We start from the raw sequence: 14618 nt of genomic DNA on the forward strand, positions 1-14618 counted from the left end.
TGCCCTGACGATTTCCATTGTTTTATGATATTTTCGTCAAATGAGCTTCCAGAGCGTAGGCCATCTTTGACATCAAAGTGACAGGAACGTAATCGACGAAATTCAAATTGCGCGTAATTGGCTGTTACAGTATGAAAGCTAAAAAAAATTTTTCACATTTATGTCCCCCCGGTTTCCCTTTTCACTTTTATCGTATAAAAACTTAAATTAGGGTGTACTTTCTATTTGCTAGTTGTCTATCTTTGACGTGTGCTCATAGAATACTGAGTCAAACTACATATAACAAAAATAACTGAGATGCTTTTTTAAGATGAAATCTTATCTTTCTAACGCCATTTAGCGTAAGTCGATTGCACTTACTCAACGTGAGATACAGTTTGCTAAAGTCATCTATTGGATAAATTATAGATATCTTTTTACTGAAACTTATACTTCAATAAGAACTGCTCAGAAGAGAACAGTGGTAATTTTAGTATCAGCAAAACAACCAAATTCCAAAAGATTCGGGAATTAATACCGAATCGTTAATCCTTGGTGGGATACAATTAATTCAACTCTCCCCGATAGATACGGTTTATCGATGAAAAAGAATGTTTACCCTGTCTGCATAGAGCTCATTTATATACATAAGTCTCCACTCTCTAAAGATTACACACAACATTTGTTGAGCCTATAAAATTCTTTGTAAAAATACAAAAGTATATTTTATGTATATGTATATGTATTTATTAATTAAATATTTTACAAATGTGAATATCCGTGATTAACAGTTAAAACTTGATCTATAAACACATTCTACTATAAAGATAAACACATATCTATTATATTAAACATTGTACGTACATATAAAGTTTGAATATAAAAACGTTTCATTTGTAATATACATATGAAGATAATATTTTGGAATACAAAAATTTGGAATCACAATACCTGGACGGATTGGTTTGTGTTAGAAACAAATTAAAAGAAGACATGATTTACGAATATTTTACATCAACTCAATTTTTTACAATTGGAAGCTGAATGGAGGTACCCGCCTATAGCAGCGGCTTTGCTAACTGAGCTTTCGTAGCTTAAAAGAATCGCACCAGCAAGTATGCCAATGCAGCTAAGAGCGGTGTAACAGTGGTGGCGACGGCCGAGTTGAGAGCTGCACACACTTTCGGCTGCGGCTGAGGAATGTACTTGCAGACAACGTTCAGGAAGCTGGACATGGCTTGATCGTTTTCCTTGGCATCATATTGCTAAAAAAAATAAGAAAAAAGTTAGAAGAAGGTAATATTCACCAAAAATAATTGATATATGATAAGTGTATAGATAAATGAATATATAAATTTAAAGAGTCGAAAAGAGTGTAGTCCATTTTGTGTTTTCAAATTATTCATTATACGACGGCAATTGAATTCTGCGCCAATTCTCAGGTAACTCTGTAAATTTTTTGAATTTGAGGTTATATTTAATTACGCTCTGAGCCTTAGAAAGTGGAAATGAAATTTACGGAGTTTCAGTGATGCCAATTTAAACATATTGGCAGTAAAATTTGAACGCGTCTGACTAAATAAGTCATTGGTTAAATCCAACTCGCTTTTAAAATCACTATTTCAAATGCCCTAGAGGACCCCTAATATGTAAAGGGGTGATTCAAGTAAAGGTACTTTTCTCAACAGCCTTTTTTGACAGATAACGTGTGAGACAAGTCAAGCTGTCATGTTATTTTTGTTCAGTATTGCTTGGCATTTCATCGTGGAAAGACTTACAATACGTTTACAAATCGTTCAACTTTATTATGATAATTGAGGTTCTGTAAAGAATGTGTTTCGCGCTCTTCGCTCAACTTATGGCCAACATAGTCGAACTCATCTTGAGACCCGGCATTCACTATTGAATAATATTCGATCGAATAGACCACATCTAGAACACAGTGGAAAATATAGAAGACGTAGCTGAGAATGTACACGAAGACCGTAAAGTATCGATTCGGCGCAATTTGCAGCAACTCGGACTGACGTATGAAACGACTTGGCCCATTTTGCGCCGGGATCTTGAATTGAAAGCGTTGAAAATACAGCTCGTGCAAGAACTGAAGTCACGCGATTCCCCAAGCGACATCGTTTTGCTCTATGTGCCCTTGAACAGTTCCAAGAAGATCCGATGCTTTCGAGCTAAATTTTTTTCAGCGTTGAGGTCCATTTCTGGGTCAATGGGTATGCAAACAAGCAAAATTGTCAATTGGGGACGAAAAAGAGCCTGAAAAGAGTCAAGAGCTGCCCTTTTATGCAGAAATAAAACGGTTATGTGTGGTTTGTGGGCCGGTGGTTTCATCGGAATATACTTCTTCAAAAATTATGCCGGTAGGAACGTAACCTTCAATGGTGACTTTTATCGCGCCTTGATAGTAGACTATTTGATGTTGAAATTGAAGTTCGTGCTTTCGGGAACATTTGGTTTCAACAAGACGGCGCATTAATCAATGGAGCAGATAATTTCACGTTTTAGACCGGTCGGTTAGACACTTCCCCGTGAGGATATGCAAAGTCTGAAGTCTATGTTGACAATCCCGATTCGTCAGTTACCAGTCGAAACCTCGAACGAGTCATTGAAAATTGAACTCAACGGATGAACCACATATCTGAGACGAAGCCGCACTTTCACATATTGAAATAAATAATCTTTAAAAAGTAAATTTCCCATTAAATTTGATGTATCTGTGTTTTTCCTTTAAAAAAGTACAGAACCTCGGAATGGATTACTCTTTATAGGGAATATATTTATATTTAGAAGACTTGTATGCTTACTTTTCTTGAACAGAACAATTTTAGAAGCAACTTTTGTAAAATGAGGTATTATTATATGCCTTGTTATGAAGAAAGTGATTTGAAACTAAACATCTCCTTTTCATTATTTACTTTAGTTCATTTATCAGTCATTCTCTAGGTTCCCATATATAATAAAAGTATAAGCTGCATATTTTAAGGTATCTCTACCATAAAAGAACGCTGAAGGCTTCATGTTGTAATACAATTGTCTTTGAGAAGCACTTCTAAATAATTATTGGTGTGTGTCAACATTTTCCTAGGTTTTTTCGAAACACGATATGACCAAAAATAAATATAATACAATTTAAGTTAATACTTTTCCCCAAAAACTCACCTGCTTGAAGACAACAGTTGGTACGCTTGTCAATGGATTTTGGAATTGCATGGTGGCTTCGCCTTGTTTTTTGAGTAAAATACTGCCTTCGGTTGTGTTGGCGCATTGCTGGATATTTTCCCAGGCGCTAATATGATTTTCACGTGCGCTAAAATATACAACAATAGCAGCAAAATTTGAACCGAACTGTTAATGAATGTTACGCTAACACAGCCAACACGCCCACACATGGCACTTGCAAGCGTGTAACCTGATTTACATAACAGTCAGTCGTCACTTACCAACGTGCACCCGGATATACGTTGTCATCGAAGTTCTTGCCTGCTTTCATCATGCAGTTGATGAAGTCCAAAGTTAGTGATTCTCTGGTGAATTCGATTTGATAGGAGTTGGCCTGAATATGTTCGATGGCACAGGCATGCACTTTATTGCCGTAGCACTCGTTTGGACCGTGATGACAATCGAAAATCACTTCGGCACCTTGTGTTGTGAACTGCGTAAAGAGGTGAACAAACAGAAAACAAAGCCGATATGCATTAGTATCGTACTATATACCATAAATCTACATATATGTGATATAATTGCGAGCACCTCACAATCAACAAGTCAAAACAAAGAAACGCTAGTTAAGCAAAAGTATGCTTCTTGTCTCTCATATATACTACATATATGCACACATATATGTATGTGCGAGCGTAGAAATTTGGGTACATATACTTAACGGTACTTACATGCGACTTGCCATAAGGCACCCAGTTGATTTCCACGTAGTCGCGCAGTTCGCCCTTCACAGCTGGAAAGACCTGCTCGGTAATGAACTTTGCGCTGTCTGGGCAGAGCGATTCATAGTAGATGGTTACCGGCACCTGAGTGAAGAAACATTGTAATGTATTGTATTTAAAATGCAATTAAGTAAAACTGTATTTTTTCTTAAATTAGATATTTTAGAAAAAATTAAATATACATATATTCTTACGCTAACGAAATATAAGTTAATAGCGGTCTATGGTTCCAAGTTTTGATTTACGAGGACGATGCAATGAGTACTTAGTTTACGACAGGAAAAAATTTAGGAAAATGGCGATATAGGGCCTTTGAAGCTCTATACACTTGACTTTAACTTGGTTGTTTTCTGAGCATTTACAAAATACGCATCCGTGGCGACGATAACTTCCTCGTTTGGCTCCAATTTTTGCTTTTCGGGTTACTTTATCACTTTTTTCGACAAAGAGAAGTCTCTCTTGGCTTGTTAATACTATAATTCGAGCAATTTGGTCGTGGCGACGAGTGAGGTGATGCTTTGCCATTTTGGAAGAATCCCCCCCAAAAAAAAACAGTGATAATCACCTTCTGGCCTATGTTCGTCTCATTGCCTTCTTTAGACTTGCAAAGAAGTTTACTCGAGAAGTCTACTGTTTTGACTTTTTCTCGTTCTCTGGTGTATACCATATTTCGTTAACGCTCAAATTGCGTTCAAACACCTCTTATTGTCTGGAGTGAGCAAACACGGCATCCATCGCACCAACAACTTTCTCATTCCTAATATTTCATGCATCATATGACGCCTTCAATTTGTGTTACGGCAATATGAGACCGTGATATTTCAATTCCGTGGTACCTGGAACTCGTTAAAACTTAATAAATACATTTTTAGCGGCCTTCGAAGGCGGAAAGTTACTCCAGACTAGATAAGATTCTTTTCGTTTCAATTTCCTTTACAAAGACAGGAAACGAATCATCGACCGACCTTTTCCTAATTTTCTAAAGTATTTATCGAACCGCTCTCGTACACAAAATACACATACTATACTATACATTTCTTCAGTGAATAATAAGTATTGTTAATACATGTAAGCTGCCTTAAAAAGGAGTCGTATAAGAAATTGTCTTAATATCGATTTTTGCTTCGCGAAACCGGAAGCCGCTAATGGCTGAAAGTTGCAAGGTAAAACTAGTAGGCACTTTAATAATGTTTTTCAATTTTATAGAGAGACAAAGGGGTAATTGTGTAAGGGAAATATTAATAATCAAACTCCTATATATTTTTAAAACATTTTGTAGCAACAAATTCATTATTTCTTGTGGATATGTTGACCTCTTCGAGTTTAGAAAAATTCAATATATTTATATAACGCCAGAAAGATCGTGTTTATGGAAATCTTCATTGTTGTTGTAGCGGCAGAGTCCCGCCGAGTTAAAAGTTCTTGGTCCGGGTCCGTTCTAATTACGTAAACCCTACTTTCGTGGGAACGACCGAATCTTTATAAATGTGGTTACTTAAAAGGTGGAATTTTACTGATAACTCGATTTCCTAATCGATGACGATGGAGCGAACGTGAAAAGAAGATCAACACACACCCCCTCTTCGTCCATTTTAAAGCTGCTTCGGACCGCACGAAAAAGAAGTCTCGAAATCCAACGTAGAATAACTCTTCCCAACAGGTCATACTTTGGACTGAGTAGGCAATTGAGAAATAAGGTCATCTTTCGATAAACAAAAACACATCACATATCATCCCCTACCTGGTATACCGTGCAGAGGCATGGACATCTGATGAGTCGATGTTACGAGTTTCGAGGGAAAGGTTCTGTGGAAGATTTATGGTTTTTTGCGCATTGGCAACGGCGAATATCGCATTCGATGGAACGATGAACTGTATGAGATATATGACGATATTGACATAGTTCACCGAATTAAGAGACAGCGGCTGCGCTGGCTAGGTCATGTCGTACGTATGGACGAAACCACTCCAACTCTGATAATGTTCAATATCCGCCGGGGGAAGCAGAGGAAGACCTCCACTCCGTTGGAAATACCAGATTGAGAAGGACCTCGTTACACTTGGTATCTCCATTTGGCGTCAAACAGTGAAAAAGAAGAATGACTGGCGCGCTGTTGTAAACTCGGCTTTAACGGCGTAAGCGGTGTCTACGGGTTCATTATACGTATAAAATTGGTTCTGGACATAACCTTCGGCTATAATCACTGGGTTCAAAACCCTTAATTACCCTTTAAATATTTCTTTTAATTGTTATCATTAGTTCAATTTATTAATTATATTTATTCTATGAATATATTAACTAAAAATTTGGTAGCAATAATTCAAGCGAACTTTAATTCCTTTACACCTCGCTGTTATTAGTTCATGCTTCATTTCTTTGAATTCGCTAAATATGGATATGATGTCAGTTATTTTGCTAAAAATCACGTTCAATTTAGTTAATTGGTATGCAAACAGCAGCAAAGCAAATTATTAAAAAAAAGTCTAAAAAAATAAATACATAAATCGAAATTATCGAATTTCAAAAAAAAAGAAAAATAAAACGGGTTACTGGTAAAACGTAGTACACAATAATATGTGATAAAATAATTCCTGTACACACAAAATATCTACACAAATGTAGTACATATGGGATTATATATTCAACTTTCAGTCGCGCATCAGACCGTCTTTTTATTTAAACTCTAATTGTTTTTCAACCGGCTCCCACCACACTGAATTTCGCCCGCTCAATTGCTTACAATAGAATAAAATATGATTCTAAAATCGACTTTTTAAAGTGAGCTAATGTTTTTGTTATATAGCGTTCTACCTCTTTATGTTTATGTTTACTACCAACTTGCATGTAGAACTCGTTTGTAAAGCATAAACGAAAAGTGTAAAAGCATAAAAAATGCAACAAAAAACATATGCGCTGTAAAAGTTGTAAAATAGTGTTAGTAAGAGGTGTAGACACAAGCCCCTGCAGCTAAGCTTGACTTCACAGCGTTATCGCCAGAACCGGTTTGCTCACAAACATAGAATATAAGTTATTGCACAGAGTGGCAGAGTTAAGTTAATTGCTCATAAAATTTAATATCTTTCAAACTTTTTTGCAGCTCCGGAGATTGTGAGTTTAACTGTTTCATTTTTACATATTTGAAATTGTATGAGTATATGAAAAAATGGTGGTCTGATTGGTATGTTTTAACAAATTTTAAAAAATAAACTATAAAAAAATGGGAGTTGAATAATTAAGTAAATCAAAGAAAATCTTTTTATACAGATAATTAATTGCCTCATAATTAAAATCTCCCGTCAATGCTGAAAATGATGACAGTTTGGTTTTAAATATATTAGAAAGTAAATTTTGAAAGATTATTAGTAATTTAAGTTTTGAATTATTTAAAGAAAGGTAAGATCATTAATCAAAAAAGGCATAATTTGGGATTTTTAACTTATTAATCACTAAAGAACCACATCTGGTGTGAAATTGAAGAAGGGATAATCGTTCAGTTAAATCAGCTCCACCAGTTTATTTTTAACCACGCACTTTTCGCAAGTTTTTGGTTTATTTGGGTGTGCCCCTTAATTGACTACATTAAGTGTCCGAATAATTAAAAATGCTTGAGTTTGAGAAGATTTGCCAGGGAATTTATTTTCATTAGTCTACTATTTATTATATTTTTCATCACATCAGACCACTGTGCCTCAATTCAAGCTATGAGAAAAGCGAAAATGTTTACCAAAACGCATGTTGGTTGCTAAACATAGCGACCAAAGCAGAAAAGTTAACATAAGATTACGGCAAAACAAAAAACTTGAATTTTAATGATTGTCTCATTTAACTTTTTTTAGTGTTACGGTGTGCAATAGGCAAAGAAGTAAAAATAATACAAAACTGATAATTAAACAAATGCTGAGTTATGTAAAACACATAAATACAGTAGACCCCCGTTTAAGGGAAACTAATGAAATTGATTGAAGATTTCAGCCAGCAACTGAGTTAAAGGTATTTTTGTATGCACATATGTACATATGTATTGAAAAACAATGTTACAAATTTTTCGGCTAATTGCTTCATATTACAAAATTATATTTTAACATATGTACTTATGAATTGTTTATAAATTTTAGAGATGTTTTACATAGCCCTTTTATTTAATCAATTAGGAGTTAGTCCTGGAAAGTTAAAATATTGACTAAATCAAGGCTAATTGACTATATTATTATTAATTCAGCAAATTAAGATTTAAGTCTTAAGCTTAGTTGACTCAATTAAGTTTACTTCACGAAATTAAGATTTAATAACAATAATACTCAATTAAGATGATTTGTCCAAATTAGGATTTATTTAAGGCTAATTGACTCAATAAATATTAATTGAAAATTAGAATATTGACGAAATCAATTTTAATTGACTATGTTAATATTAATGGACTAAATTATGATTTAATTAACGCTAATTGACTCAATTAAGCTTACTTCACCAAAATTTAGATTTAATAAGGCTTTTACACATTTAAGATTAATTCAGCAGGATTTAATTAATGCAAATTGACTTAATGCAGATTAATTGAAAATTAAAATATTGACTATATCAAGGCCAATTAACTATGTTAACATTAATAGCCCAAATTATTATTTAATTAAGGTTAATTGACTCCATTAAGCTTACTTCACAAAATTAAAATTTAATAAAGCTAATACTCAATTAAGATTAATTGACCAAATTAGGATTTAATTAAGGCTGATTGACTCCATTAAGATTAATTGACCAAATTAGGATTTAAATAAAGCTAATTGAATCAATTAAGATTAATTGACCAAATTAAGACTAAATGATTACAATGCGACTAATCGACTAAAATAAGACTAATGGACCAAATTAAGTTTGATTGTCAAAAATAACTAGCTGTTGAAAAACTAGATTTTTAGACAATTTACTAATTTACTAAAGTAAAATGCACCTCTGGTTATATAGGCGAGTCCGCAATCAAACAAGCTGCTCAGTTAAAAGGTAAGCTACAGATATTTAAAATTTTCCAGTTCAATTAACCGTAAACAACTGTATGTAAGTACAGTTACGCTTTTCTGTGAAAGAAAATTCAGATAAATATCTCGCTGTGTACATTGTTTTTTGTTGAAAATTTTAAATATATAATTGTGTATCATGATTAGTGAGAAAAAATGGGTGTTAACCCTTTGTTAGCCAGGTGTTGGCGTGCAATCGTCACAGAAATTAGTGTTTATTAGGCAATTTGCTTTATGTATAACTTTTTTCTCGCAGAACGAATTATATTCTAATTTTCCTGTGAAATATTGTAGAGGTGTACATGATTTTATATACATACATATTTATTTTTTTCTTTTTTGTTTGCATATGTATGTGTATACATATGTATACGTGGACCTATTTTTATTTTATTATACAATTACAGCAACAATTTTCATTAAATTTATGTGATTATAAATTGGTTTCGAAAAATATCTCTACATACATACATATACATACATACATACATATGTATGTATGAGCAGCAGCTTTTATCACGATCGGTGTTAATGAACTGTTATTTTGTACACGAAGTCAATAATTGACAATATTTCCTTCGTTTTGTAATAGAAAAATCATACATGACCTGATTAAGTGATTAGTTTAATTATATCGCCATTATATTCGCTTCACACTTTAATACAAAATATAAATTGTAAACCTATACATACATACATACATATATCAAACAAATATACTAAAAATTAGCATACACATGCTATATTTATATTATTTTCTTAACTAATTTACAAAATTTCAATCAAAAAAGTAAATTTTACAATAGATATACATATGTACGTACAAGTAAATATAAGTACATATATACACGTATGCTTAGATGTACATACTTACATATGTATGTATATGTATATATATACATACATATACATATCTATGCACTACCATTGCATTATCTTAAAATCTGCAAATGACATGCCAATTTATTATTACCTTCACCGCATTGGCAACTGCGATCAGCACCAATAACACACCAACAACGTTCTGACTCATGATAATTCTCTTGTTTTTACTACACAACTTTCTGTTGATATGTAAAACTTTGTTTTTCCAACGAACGTCACACAAAGATAGCTTGCAAATGCACCGCCGTATAACCGAAAAAAGACAATAACAACAACAATTCAATCCACACCGGGGTCAACTGAATAAATAGTGACCGACAAAGAAAATAAACTATTTTTTGTGCAGTTTTAGTAAATGAAAAACACTTTTAAGCTGCTCAGCAGGCTGGTACGAATGGGACAACGCCTAAAATTCAACTGCCAACACTTGCTCTGAGTCGCATTCGGCTAGTCTCAGCTAGGGCTCGAACTGTAGCTTTTTGTTTGACTGGCACACCGCCAACCGGTGACTTGTCTTGGCTTGTCGGTGGTTTGACTTGACTCGGTTGGTTGGTTTGGTGGTCGGCTCCCAGTCGCGGCTACGCTGACTTGTTTGACTCATTAATTAGTTTATGGTACCTATGCACGAAGGCGCTTTGAAATATGTTTTGATGGTGAGTTGTGAGAGTGTATGGTGGGTGTATGTGTGTGTGAATTGAAAGTAGTTTGAGCTGATCGCTTACTTAATTTCATATGCGCTGTGGGAGAGTTCAGGTGGCAAATGTTGCATTTTATTGATCTTCCGACGCTGCATGATTATATACTTACGCATGTATGTATGTATGTATGTATATTATAAAGCTAATTTATATACTCGTCACATATGCTTATAGCGTCGAGTTGTAAAGCGAGCGCTTTTGAGTACTGGAATTGTAGCTTTTTCAAAAGCAGAACTAATTTTTATGAGCAGCAGACAGATCGACAAAGCTTTTTAATTTTTAATTTTTGTTTTATGGCATGTAACTACATATTTTTGAATGCTCATTAATTTATATTTTGTTTTTGCCTAGTGAGTCTTAATTAAAGCTTTTGTAACATTTTTAGTATATTCCGTTATATTAATAATTTCAAACGGCTGTTTATTTTTCTTGGGGATAAAAGTTGTCTGAAGCTTCCTTAAGTGGAGTAAGGCTTAATTTTTTTTTGAATTTTTTTTTTATTTTTCAAGAGCTTTGTGTCATTGTTCAAGTCGATTTGAGCAAAATTAACGAAGTTATTAGTATTTTTATGCCTGTTTTATAACATTTTACATCAGATTTTACAATTTTCAAACTTTTAAAGCATTTTTCGCAAACATCACATTTTGCTTTTCCTCATATGCAACCGTTTTTTAATGTCTGGTTAGCAGCACTGTCAGTTAAGTTTTGTTAAAAAAACGTTCTTTACCGAAAGAAAGAGTCTTGATTAAGTTAACCAGAACTTAACTGACAGGTGGCTGCTAACCATCATAATTTTGAGAAAATGGTCCTTAGTTGCCCAGTTTGTAAATTGCAGAAATCTGGAATTAAAATCGTCTCGTCATCTTGGTAATTTTTATACAACGAGTGTTCCAAAGTAAACTTTTTGAATCTATCGCCCACTGGTGGCGCCATCTGTATGTCGACTGGTGCGTTCGAATCTGCTGTCTTTATCGATTGTCCAGTCGGAATTTCGTGACATTTATCGATTGGAAGTGAAGTTATTGCGTTTGTGTTTTCGGTGCGAAAATAAGCTTCGAACAAAGAGCCAACATTAAATTTTGTTTTAAAATTGGTAAAACTTTACTTTTTAACGTATCAATTGATGAAACAAGTTTATGGCAATGATTGCCTATCCTGTAGCAGAGCCCACGAGTGGTTTCAACGTTTTCAAATTGGTCGTGAGGACATAAATGACGAACAACATGCGGGTCAATCAAAATCCGTGATCACCGGAAATTCCATTGAAACCGTGCGTGAATTCATCAAAAATCAGCCGAAATCATAATTGAAAATCATGGAAATGGAATTGAACATCTCCAAAACATCGATTTATTGCATTTTGACCAAACATTTGGGCTCAGGAAAGGTGTCTGCACGGTTTGTTCCGCACAAATTGACTGACGACCAAAAATTGTACAGAATCCCACATTCAATTCGAGGTTTATGATCGACTACTTGACCAAAAATCACATTTGTACCATTAATCACTCTCCCTATTCACCTGATATGGCACTGTGCGACTTCTTCCTTTTGCCCATGCATTCGCCCATGAAGGGAAAGCGTATCTTTCTTGCATACTTACATATGTATATCATTTTTCAACTAATTTAATTATAATAATTGTTTTACCTAATAAATCGTTTGCATCAGACTACTCCCAACACCAACAAGAATTTGCAAGACATATTCATGATTCAAGCCAAATGCAAAATATTCTTAAACATATTAAAATTCATACATTAGTATGCATGTATGCATAGACAGATAGGTTAGAAAAAATTATATGTATGTATGTACATACTCCCACCTTTTATTTAGTGGGTGTGATATGCTGTAAGCAGATAAACTTTCCATTCACTAAACTATACTATTGATTCTATAATGTATAACTATTGTAATATATACTTAGTTAACACTGAGAGGAAATTAAAATAATTCGTTGCAGTCACGCAAACGGTTTTTCTGTTTGCGTTTTAATTTATTGGCGCTTGCTGATTGTGGGGAGAACAAAAATATTGAACAAAGTAGTACTATTACTACTATTTAAAAGTATAATATATAGGGTTTTCACAGCGAGTATACATTAAGTAAGCAGGTTATAACATTGCAGATTGTAAGATATAAATTAAATAAAGAAAAATACATTTTTATTATTTGTTTTACAAACCGATATTTATTTAATCAAGGATTACAAAACAAACAAACAAAATTTAAATGTTGATTCAATTGTTTTTTTTTTTATTATAATACAAGCAACCCTGATTATTAGTATACTTTTAATTTAATATTAATAAAATAATATTATATTTCAGATAATCAAAATCTTTTTACCTATAACTATTTCCATTTTAAAAACCGACATATTTTCGAGATATTTTTTGGTCTCCCTTACACTTGCGGTTAACATTCAAACATTTGTATGTAAGTAAATATGGGAGCATTTTCGAAGTCAGAACCAATTGCAAGGTGAGGAGTGCGTAATTGTTGTTAGAAAATGCCGGGTATATGTAAGAAGTACGTCATTTGAGCAGCTAATTCGCACGCGATGTCCTTACGAAGTTGTTGTTGTTCCACATATAATTTTGAGAAATGTTTTAGAGTGTATAGTCCTTGACCTTGATTTTTTATTTTACAGTGCTTGGAAGCTACATTTGTTTCCTACATACATACATGATACACATACAAATACCACATATGACCATTGAAGGACATTTAGCAAGGAGAAAAATAAAAAATCCTTGCATTAAAATCCTCGAAGTCGCGTTTATATTGCTGATACATTAACATAAGAGTCTCCGACTTTTCCTGTTGGGTATTACAAATTTTATGTTCAACTTAAATTAACCCGTACAGGGTATACAATTATTAAAGCAACTCAAATAATAATAATTATAATGCTTTACTAGCTTTTAATTCCTAATGAATTTATGATTGCAGGGCTACAGAAATATTTCTTTTGTTCAAATACATATACATATGTAGTTGTCATGTATTTAGAAGAGTTTAGGAGAATGGCTGGCTGTTGATATTTATTTTGCGTGATATACATTGCGAAATTGATAATGTAGATAATGAAACTTTTCGCTTAATGAATGCACTAAGGCGCTTAATGAAAGAAGCTTCACCTGATATTATTCAAATAAAACATTATAACACATAATTACGGTTTATAAAATATCTACTGCGTTTAGCATTTATTTAATAGAAATAGAAAATCTTTGCAGATATAGTGTAATAACAGATTTGTATAAGCTTTCATGTCAGCTTAAATCAACTTATTAAACAACTTGTCAGACCAGTTTAAAATGAATTAGTGACTTCAGATGCTACCAACTTATGCAGAAAGTAACTTTGCATTCACTATGCTAAGTTAATGCATTTCTTTACACCGTGTCATCTATACTTAATATTTAGTTGAAGAAAAGTTTAACAGCCTGTAAATATTACTTAATCGCGAAATATAAAACCTTTCTCTTTTAAATCTTTACGTGCGAGCGCAATCTGTTCTTGCAGTTCCTTGGCTGCCAGCGGGCAATCATTAAATGTAAACGTGCGATAGAGTACCACAGATGCCGAATAAGCCTGTGAAAATAAATGAATTTTATAAGGAATTGAATAGATTTGAACTTCTGCTTTAGAATGTTTACTGACTCACCCCAAATAATACCAGCAATACAAGTGGTAATAGCTGAATTTCCAATTCCCATTTGGTAAGCACAGGTGCGCGCAGTATACCGGTCACTATGGCCAAATAGGGTATCGCAAAGAGTCCAATATATAAAAGCCAACGTTGTAAATTCGTCATAACCATTGTTTGCCGGTAATTATTCTTAATTGCTGGAATGTTAAAATTGAATATGTGTAAATAACAAACACTTGCGTGGCTCTTGACATTAACAAACAGCTGTTTTCAATATTTATTTAATGGCCGGCGTTGTATTTGTAGACGAACGGCTTAGGCACAGTGTCTATTGTGAATATCGAAGGTTGTCGCGGTAGATGGCGCTAGTAGATGTATGTTTTAAAAAGTTTGGTTTGAATTTTAAAAAAATATTTTGAATAAAAATTT

At 33.5% G+C, this 14618-nt stretch overlaps 2 protein-coding genes and 1 long non-coding RNA gene across 3 annotated transcripts in view; 1 reads left to right on the top strand and 2 right to left on the bottom strand.

The window, feature by feature from the left end:
* The window catches only part of LOC125776188 (uncharacterized), a 205569-nt gene that overhangs the window by 24498 nt on the left and 166453 nt on the right, over positions 1-14618 (top strand). The window lies entirely within an intron of this gene.
* Positions 704-10287, bottom strand: LOC105229897 (GILT-like protein 1). The gene is made up of 5 exons (XM_011210390.4): positions 9919-10287; positions 3882-4016; positions 3432-3643; positions 3151-3298; positions 704-1244 (listed from the first exon to the last, which is right to left on the bottom strand). The coding sequence occupies exons 1-5, from the start codon at positions 9976-9978 to the stop codon at positions 1074-1076; spliced, it is 726 nt and encodes a 241-aa protein (XP_011208692.2). The 5' UTR covers positions 9979-10287; the 3' UTR covers positions 704-1073.
* LOC105229896 (dolichol-phosphate mannosyltransferase subunit 3) lies at positions 13710-14464 on the bottom strand. Its single transcript, XM_011210389.4, has 2 exons — positions 14205-14464; positions 13710-14131 (listed from the first exon to the last, which is right to left on the bottom strand). Exons 1-2 carry the CDS (start codon positions 14358-14360, stop codon positions 13997-13999), a joined length of 291 nt encoding a protein of 96 aa, XP_011208691.1. The 5' UTR covers positions 14361-14464; the 3' UTR covers positions 13710-13996.

This window comes from Bactrocera dorsalis, chromosome 2, assembly GCF_023373825.1.
Source record: "Bactrocera dorsalis isolate Fly_Bdor chromosome 2, ASM2337382v1, whole genome shotgun sequence".
NCBI lineage: Eukaryota > Metazoa > Arthropoda > Insecta > Diptera > Tephritidae > Bactrocera > Bactrocera dorsalis.